The sequence below is a fragment of the Cucurbita pepo genome, chromosome 7 (assembly GCF_057944985.1).
Source record: "Cucurbita pepo subsp. pepo isolate OVF chromosome 7, ASM5794498v1, whole genome shotgun sequence".
NCBI classification, from domain to species: Eukaryota; Viridiplantae; Streptophyta; class Magnoliopsida; order Cucurbitales; family Cucurbitaceae; genus Cucurbita; species Cucurbita pepo.
In genome coordinates, this window is record NC_141804.1 from 11467032 (window position 1) to 11476798 (window position 9767).

General features: G+C 36.7%; 1 protein-coding gene across 4 annotated transcripts; it reads right to left on the reverse strand.

The window, feature by feature from the left end:
* Positions 1-5228: 5228 nt before the first annotated feature.
* Positions 5229-9227, reverse strand: LOC111798834 (serine/threonine protein phosphatase 2A 57 kDa regulatory subunit B' kappa isoform-like). Of its 4 annotated transcripts, none has more exons than XM_087125659.1 (4): positions 9102-9227; positions 8947-9004; positions 6716-8008; positions 5229-5870 (listed from the first exon to the last, which is right to left on the reverse strand). In XM_087125659.1, exons 3-4 carry the CDS (start codon positions 7865-7867, stop codon positions 5514-5516), a joined length of 1509 nt encoding a protein of 502 aa, XP_086981785.1. In that variant the 5' UTR covers positions 7868-8008; positions 8947-9004; positions 9102-9227; the 3' UTR covers positions 5229-5513. The 4 variants fall into 4 exon arrangements, with proteins under 4 accessions (XP_086981785.1, XP_023537944.2, XP_023537943.2 ...); XM_023682176.2 differs by having other exon boundaries at positions 9115-9221; XM_023682175.2 differs by lacking the exon at positions 8947-9004 and having other exon boundaries at positions 9075-9219.
* Positions 9228-9767: the final 540 nt, after the last annotated feature.

The following is a 9767-nucleotide window of genomic DNA, read 5'->3' on the forward strand; positions in this document are numbered from 1 at the left end:
AACTAAAATCTCATAAAATTCAAATATTAAACATTTACAAGTTACAACTCGAGTAGAGTTTACGATCCAACCTAACCCTCTATTGTCAAGTTGAATTGGGTTGAGTTATCGGATTATTTTTTTCTAAAAAAAAAAATCATATTTATCCACCATGCACGTTAAATTAGTAACTAAAATCTCATAAAATTCAAATATCAAACATTTACAAGTTACAACAGCATCACTGACATCCATTATAAACATTAAATATTCTATGATTTTGGTTGGGTTGACCCAACAAAAAAAAATGTCAACCCCTAAACGAAACTGATAATAATAGTATTAATTCCGAATATTTTATATTTTTATTTAAAAAAAAATGATAAATAAACAAAAATTAAAAATAAAAAATGAAAATATTAAATATGTTGAAGGGTTGAGAGGGGAAAGAAAAAGTAAAGTATAAAATTGTAGCATGTTTTTATATTATTTATTTTGAAATTATGTTCGGTTTATAGGTGAGAATATTAATGGGAAATTAAATGGAAGTGTGACTAAAAATATAATTTTAAAATTTTAAAAATAAAAAGAGAAATAATTGTGAGCATAAATTAATTTCATTTATTGCTATCTCAACTTGTTCCTAAAATTTCAATCTTTCATACAACAATAACAAAATGTCCAAAAATGTGGCTCTCAAAGTCCCTTTTTTGCCCACTTCTTGATGTGGCCTAGATTTATGGGTTATTTGGGATTTCATTTATATATATATATATATATATTGACTATACAACGAGATATAACGTTTTAATCAATTAGTTTGTTATATTAGCAGATATTGTTCGCTTTGGCCCGTTATGTATCCTCATCAGCTTTATGGTTTTAAAACTAGCCTATTAGGGAGAGGCTTCCACACATTTAAGGAATGTTTCGTTTCCATCTCTAACTGATGTGGGATCTCACAATCTATGGGGTCAGCGTTCTCGTTGGCACACTACCCGATGTCTAGCTTTGATACCATTTATAATAGTTCAAGCCTATTGCTGATAGATATTGTCTGTTTTGGTCCGTTATGTATCCTCATTAGCCTCATGGTTTTAAAATGCGTCTACTAAGGAGAGGCTATCACCTTCTTATAAGAAATGTTTCGTTCCCATCTCCAACCAATGTGGGATCTCACAATCTACGGGGTCAGCGTTCTCGTTGGCACATTACCCAGTGTCTGGCTTTGATACCATTTGTAATAGCTCAAGCTCATTGCTAACAGATATTGTCCGTTTTGGTCCTTTACGTATCCCCATTAGCCTCGTGGTTTTAAAACGCGTCTACTAGGGAGAGACTTTCACCTCCTTATAAGAAATGTTTCGTTCTCATCTCCAACCGATGTGGGATCTCACAATCTATGGGGCCATTGTTCTCGTTGACCCACTACCCGGTGTCTGGTTTTGATACCATTTGTAATAGCTCAAGCTCATCCCTAACAGATATTGTCCGTTTTGGTCCGTTACGTATCCCTATCAGCCTCATGGTTTTAAAACTCGTCTATCAGGGAGAGGCTTCCACACCCTTAAGGAATGTTTCGTTTCCATCTCCAACCGATGTGAGATCTCACAATCTACGGGGCCAGCGTTCTCGTTAGCACACTACCCAGTGTCTCGCTTTGATACCATTTGTAATAGCTCAAGCTCATCACTAATAGATATTTTCCGTTTTGGTCCGTTACGTATCCCCATCAGCCTCACGATTTTAAAACGCGTCTACTAGGGAGAAGCTTCACAACCTTATAAGAAATGTTTAGTTCTCATCTCTAACCGATGTAGGATCTCACAATCTACAGGGCCAACGTTCTCGTTGGCACACTATCTAATGTCTGGCTTTGATACCATTTATAATACCTCAAGCCCATCACTAATAGATATTGTTCATTTTGGCCCGTTACTGTTGTCAACCTCACGATTTTAAAATGCGTCTAATAAGGAGAGGTTTTCACATCCTTATAAGGAATATTTCGTTACCCTCTCCAACCAACGTGGGATCTCACTTAAGTTTACTAAAATTTAAAGAAGAAATTAATTTATACCCTTAACATGAGTAAGATTCCACTTTGAAATTATTCGACTTATTGAAATGCAAGGATTAACACATAATCAAGTGGGTAGTAGCAGTTCCCAGTAAATCTCCATGCTTCGGATTCAAATTAAGATTCGAAGTCTAAATTCAGCACCTGTGTGCCCGACATTCGCACGTTTAACTTTGGAATTCTTATAATCGAGCCACCAAAAAAAAATCACTTTGTTGATATATGTAGTGTGATGTCCCGAGGAGAACAAAACACCCTTTTATAAGGGTATGAAAACCTTCCCCTAGTAGACGCGTTTTAAAGCCTTGAGGGGAAGCCCGAAAGGGAAAGCCCAAAGAGAACAAGATCTGCTAGCGGTGGATCTAGGTCGTTATAATAATTTTATTAGATGATGAAATATTAAACTATATAATATAAAAATGTTTGGTTGAAGGAGACACGTCTCCATATATATTGAAAAGAAAATGTACAAAAACTTTAGGTTAATAGTTGATATGCCTAAATTAAATACTTTTAACCTAAAGTTTGATAAAAGTTGACAGGTTTTGGAGCTATATCTAATGGGAACATATATCTACCAAAAAGTGAAGTTGATCATAACCCATGGCTTGGACTTAGCCATAACTTATAGAATGTTAATGCTTTTCAGCTACCTTCATTAAAATGCATTTGGTTACCTATAAAATTTTATTCAATAGATCTTCTTTATTTGCACCAATTGTTTGGTGAAAGAAATTTATAGAGTAGTTGGATGACTTGAAAAAGAGATCTAGAATCGATACTCGTTTGATGTACGGACGATGAACTTCTACCCATCTCGATATATTGTCTACTTTGGACGTAACTCTTTGCAACTTTACTTTTAAAATTACCCGAAAAGTCTTGATACCAGTAAAGATAATTTGTCTTCCTCAAATAGTCATGTTCTCCTCCCCACTTTCTATGAGAGTTTGCTCTGCCTGTCGAGCTTAACTGTAGATCACTATGACTATGTAATTGACGTATATCACCTTTGTTTTCGAGTATGATACTATGAGATCCTACATGTTGGGGAGGAGAATGAAGCATTCTTTATAAGAGTGTGGAAGCCTCTTCATAGCCCAAAGGGGACAATATCTGCTTGATAACGGTGGGTTTGGACTAAGATACTGTCTATATTGGTGGAATCACGTAAAAGGCTTCATACCAAGATAAGACAATTGTCTTCACATATATGCCACAAATTCACTATTCTAGGGTGTTGGTCGAGATAGGTTGGGTAGGGGCTCAAATATAGTTGCCCCATCTATCTCTCTTCCACCCTTTCCCGTGATATAGAGTACTGCACAATTCCGAAGGTGAAGGCGAATTTCTTGATTGTTTATTCAAAAAAATGTTGAATTCTCAGCTAGCTCTTCCCTTTTCCCGGCTCACTCATTATGCGAAGTTTCCCATGAATGGATGATGTCAATACCTTGATAGCACCCCCGTCAATCCAAGCTTCATTCGACGTTCAGTCCCTTCATGTAACCCACGAAAATAGAGAACTGGGTTAGGTTTACAGGTCTCGAGGTTGGGTTATGAACTATATTTGGGTTGTTCGGGATACCAACACGACTAACTCGAAACTCCTAACCTAATTCATGTATACCCTTAAGTTAACTATCATTGATTATCGATTATCGATTTGGGTAATTTGTTGAAAAATGTAGGCATTAGTTTCTTGGAAGGAATCCCTTTTACAAAAAGGTGGTGAATGGAATAAATGGATTAAACTTGAAAAGAAAGAAAGTTAAGGTTTATATATGAAAAGATTTTCCCCTTTGGTAAGAAGTTTGTTACTTAGTGCTCACGCTTTCTTCTTGCCTTTTATGTCCATGCTAAAATCAAAATCAAATCAAATCAATAATAAAATTAAATAAATAAATATGTTTTTGATTCTCCAAATTTTATAAAATATTCATTATGGTTATTATCTTTATTATTATCTTTTTTTTTTTTTTCATAAATGAATTAGGTATACATACAATTTCCAAAAGAGCTCTAGTATAAAGATTCCCATTAATACGTAAATCGATGGTATACCACCATTGACAAACACCAGGATAAGCGATATTCACTGGGCCAAAAGCACCCCCTCGAGTAAAAGCTTCAACACGCAGTTGACCAAAATGAGGATCCCAAATTGCACGAGCAATAGGTTTTACATGTAAAGGGTCGTGTACCCATGCTTCAAAATTGCCTTGCCAAGCTACATGAAAGAAATTTCTAGAAGTCCACAAAAAAAAGTTATTGCTAATGGCCCGAAATACAAAGAAAAAAAAATGAGATCCAAAGTATATAAACTCAAAGGTTAAAATGGTCATTAGAAAGTAAAATAAACAAACTTACAAAAATAAAAAATAAAAAAAATAAAAATAAATCTGGTAAAGCCCCCGATCTATGCATTTTAAAAATTATAAGATTGGCGACAATAAATTATAAGATGGGCGACCATACATAATATATCAAAACAGACAATATTTACCTGAGGTAATAGAAAAAATTACCAAATCGCCCCTACAAAAATTCGAAAATTGAGGTAAAAAAGTTAAGAAGCCAAAAAGAGGTGGGGGAAGTGGGTGGGGGAGGAAAATGATATTGTCGGTGTAATGGTGGCGAGAGGAACACAATTATTGTACAATCTATCGTCCTTTGGAAAAAGAGCCAAACTTACTGTCACCCTAATGCCAGAGATCTGAACTTGGCTGGTTTTGTTACCCTTCAATTGCCCCCCTGTTGCATAGACCACCCATCGTTCCCTACTCCTCTCACAATCACAGCCATCCATTTTTCATTGGACGGTTCTGATTACATAACATCACAGATCCATTCATCTCATCAGGCTTGAGATTGTCCTAATGTAATTATATGGCTTGGAAATATGAAAAAATTAGCTTTCGGGATCGAAAACAGGGCTCAATCCACCGCTAGCAGATATTAAAAGTACATCTGCTAGGGGAGAGGTTTCACACTCATATAAAGAATGTTTCGTTCTCCTCACCAGTCGATGTGGAATCTCACAAGAGTCTTCCTTGTCTCCGTCCCCATTGCTTGGGGATTCGACCTCGGAATTGTAGCTAAGAAGAGAAGATAAGACATTGAATAATTTTCAGAAGAAAAAAGAAGCTCAAAGCTGAAGCCTTCAAAATGCTTCAAGTGGAACTCAAAACCACAAAATCCCCATCATTAATGAGATATGAAGAACAGTGAAGAAACACACTGTTTGATTAAGGATACAGATTTTTTTGTGTGGCAACCAAAGAGGCTGCTTACCCAGCACACCTGTACAGACAGTTTCAGCACGATCTGATCATCAGATCATCCATAGCTTGTTTATCGCAGCATCTCGGGTAATCGATAACTTGGTTGAATCGAATAACTCGATCCTGGGTACTGCAAGTAGAACTACTGTGGTTTTGTTGAGATCAAGTGATTAGCCAGTAACTGCACATGTTGCTGGTTCTACCAGAAACGAAACGGTAGTAGATACGAGTTGTGGAGTCGCAACATTCTCGAGCTGCTCCCATGCCAATTTCCTTTTCTCGGCTGCTGCAATCGACCTCGACTGTTCCTCCTTCAAGTCAAGCTGGCAAGCAAGCACAAGTTCTTCATCCATGTCATGGACTAACTTCTTCACATTTGAAGTTAGATTGAGTATAGCATTGTTCCAGTGCTTTTGTGTATTCCGTTCAAGTGCTGGGATGATGATGGGAATGATTGTTTGACGGTTTTGTGCAATAAGATTGATGATGTGTTCGTTGTTCCAAAGCAAGTGAGCTTTCTCTGCCACCTAAAAGAATTGGAAAAATAAACAAATGTACCTATCAGAACTAAACTAAACGCTCGAAAAGATGCACGGTCACGTCGAATCACCATAGACTAGATCTAGGATGCTCGAATTTGGAAATACTCCTAATTCTTCATATTTATCAAGGAATTAAGCCATTTGAAGCTCAGCCCAAGCCCAGGCCCACTACTAGCCGATATTGTCCTCTTTGAGCTTTCCCTTCCGAGCTTCCCCTCAAGGTTTTAAAACGCGTCTGCTAGGGAGAGGTTTCCACGCCCTTATAAGAAATGTTTCGTTTTCCTCTTCAACCAATGTGGGATCTTACAATCCACCCCTTGGGGGCTAATGTCCTTGCTGGCATACCACCCGATAACGGGCTTTGATATCATTTGTAACAGCTCAAGCCTACTAGTAGACATTGTACTCTTTGGATTTTCCTTTTTGGGCTTCCCTTCAAGGTTTTAAAACGCGTTTGCTAGTGAGAGGTTTCCACGCCCTTATAAGAAATGCTTCGTTTTTCCTCTTCAATCAATGTGGGATCTTACAATCCACCCCTTGGGGGCCAACGTCCTTGTTGGCACACCACCCGGTGACTGGCTCTTATATCATTTGTAACAGCCCTAGCCCACTGCTAGTAAATATTGTCCTCTTTGGGTTTTCCCTTCCGGGCTTCCCCTCAAGGTTTTAAAACGCGTCTAATAGGGAGAGGTTTCCACACCCTCATAAGGAATGCTTCGTTTTCCTCTCCAACGGACGTGGGATCTCACATTAACCCAACACAACAGCAAGCAAAATCTAGTGAAACAGCAATATAAAACAGAGCCTTGGAAACAAATCGGTAAATATACCTGGTAATGAGAGCTATTCAGGCAATATCCGAGTCGCCGAAAGAGACGAACCATGATCTTCTGGAACTCAACCATGGTGATCATTTCCAGAATCTCTTCTATTTCACTTAAGAACATCAGCTCTTTCTGGCTATTTGTTAAAGGCCAATATCTTAAAAGTCCCTTTATAACTGTACTGGCCAACTTGGGATCCTTATCTATAAACTGTACAATACAATATGTTAATTGTTGATGATAAATTCCGACTGATTTTGGTCTGTGAAGAGGAATTAATACCCTCCATAAAAATGTCTTGTGTTCCTCCTTCAATGGCAACGCGAACCCGGTAATCACACTACCAAAAATCTCCAAGAGTTCTGCAATTCCATTATGTCGCTCGGTCTCGAAAACGAAACAGTACATGACATTGCTAATACCTTTCCTAATGAAAGGCCTGTGTATCATGAATTTCCCATAGACACGATGAAGGATTGTTTTCAAGCAATCTCTTTCTCTAGGATCATCAGAATCAAAGAGGTCGAGCAATCTCAGAATGAAAGCATGATCAAGATATTTTTTGGCCACCTTTGCATCTAATGAGTTGCTGCTGACAAAATGAAGTAGTAGATCATATACATTTTGTAAAAGCGACCAAGCCGGATCAAATATTGGTTCATCATCCTCAGTTTCTCCACCGGTCGAAGTTGAGCGAGATTTCGGAGGGAAAACACGAAAAAGATTAGCAACACACAACTTACACACTGCTGAAATAGCTGTCTCAGTGAACTTTGCAGATCCAGAGGTAACGAAATCGACGACATCTATCAACATCTGACGCTTAAGATCTTGCTTCTCCATATCGTTCAAATCGAAAACCTCACAGCAGTAGTTCAATTTACTGATAAACAGGTTCTGCTTTTGTGGATTTTGAACGTCTTTGAATGACAAGTGGGGATCTACTGCTTCTGCTCCTGCTGCAATACTTGCAGGGAAAACTGCTGAAGAAACACGTTTGACTACATTTAATTTACTTGAGAAGGCACTCCCTACATTTGTACACTGGAATACATGTCCCAGACGAGAAGTGTTGTTGCCAGAATCATTTGTTGCAGCATCGGTCGATTCCGACTTCTGCAACTTCCGAGGAAGTTTGCTCAGAATTTGCTTAAGCATGGTGAGATGCTTCACGATCAGGAACACAAATACGTTGAATCAAGGTGGCTGGATAATTTCAGAACATGGTTTTTCTCTAAAAATCTTTCCTATCTTTCATGATACATCTGAAACTTCTCATCAGCAGACTCTATGGTGTATCTGCAGTCATAAATTAAGAAAAGACCATTCAGCATGCAGGATTCAAGGAATTCATATAGAACTCTTTAGATCATAATTATAAACCTGGCATCAACTAATGGAAGATTTAAATTGCAAACACTGTAATCAAAATGAGATAAGAGAATCCCCAGATAACTTTGAAACCTTAGCTATGAAAAATGAAAAAACAAATTACAGTACGATTTGAATCATCAGGGAAAGCTATCAGGAACGAAGTGGAAAAAGGTGAAAGAAGAAAGAAAAGGAAAGAGTTGACAAGAAAGAGGAAAAGAAGGAATGGGAATAATTTCACGCGCCAATGGCATTCTGTACAAAAACTTCCATCGAAAATCCTTGTGGCATAGAAAAATATCTCTGGAAACAAATTCCTTGTAAGCTGAAGCTCAGCATGAATTGAAAAAGAAACTTCCGTTAGAATTCACCAAAAAGCAAACAAACAAGTCTTCAGACACAACAGAAGCCCTTTCCAAAGTTGAAATCAAGAGACATTTGCCCCAAAACTCAACCCTGAACCATCAAGAACAAGAAGGAAACCAAAAAAAGAAGAAAAAGAAACGCTTCTTTTCATCAAGTTCAAGCAAAAGGCGGCGGGAAATCCAGATTCAAAGCCAGAAAACAAGTCCAAAACCACAAAATCGCGATCAAAACGGCGGACCGAACCACAGATCTAGCGAAAGAAAACTGGCAACCAAGGAAAATTCGAAGCTGAAAAAAAAAAACGATGCACATTACAACCACAAAAACAAACAAACATCAGCTATCATCTTCACAAACAAGTAACAAACAACATCAACGATCATCTCCATAAACAAGTAACAAACAACCTTCCAATTACAACAGCAAGCAACTCCACATTCAAAAGAAGTTCAGCAATCAAACTAGACAACAAATTCAAAGAGAAAAAGAAAGAGAAAGACCTGGAACAGGAATGCAAGAAGGAAGAAGAAGAAGAAGAAGAAGTCGAACTTCAAAAACCTAGAAGAAAAGAAGAGCACATGGTAATGAGTAAGAAACTGAACAGTTGTAGAGAAGATCAGAGTCAGACATAAACATGAATCCAGAAGAAACTTGCAACGATAGGTTACGATCTGAATCTGATCTCTCCCTTTTCAACTCGGAAATGAACCTCCATGAAAATGGTCTCTCAAACAGAGCTCCTCGAATCAAGAGAATAACTTGTATGGCATTTTCTGTCCTCCAAAAACAATTTATAAAATTTAAAAAATAAATAAATAAATAAATTGCAGGTACCAGTTCGCCAGTCGTCACCACCAGAAATTAAAAATTAATTAAATTAAATTAAATTTAATCGAAAATATTAATTTAGTGAATTTTAAATTTTGTATAAATAAAATTCTTATTATAATGAGGAAATTTTAAATTTTAAAATTTTAAATGAATTTAATAAAAAAAGAAATGTTATTAAATGAGAAAAGTTGAAATAAGAAAATTATTTTTTTTTATTAAAAGAAATTAAATGGGCCATTGAAGTCGGAATATTCTTAGACAATGTTGGTTGAGTAATGATAATTTTCATTTAGATCTAAATTAGAATTTTGTAATTAAAAATAAATAAATAAATAAATTTTATTGTTGTTTGGTTACCGAGAAAGTGGAGTAGAAAATTTAATTTTTTTTTCCGGGAAAATTACGGATTTTGAATTCCCCAATGATTTTTATCACTATCCCAATGTTATTCTTGGGCTAATTTTTTTAATTGTAACTTTCTTTTTTAATT

Coding starts and splice junctions, on each gene's coding strand:
- LOC111798834 (XM_087125659.1), bottom strand. CDS start 7,867: ATGCTTAAGCAAATTCTGAGCAAACTTCCTCGGAAGTTGCAGAAGTCG. Junction 5,871..6,715: donor TGAATAGCTCTCATTACCAG/GTATATTTACCG, acceptor CAATTCTTTTAG/GTGGCAGAGAAAGCTCACTT.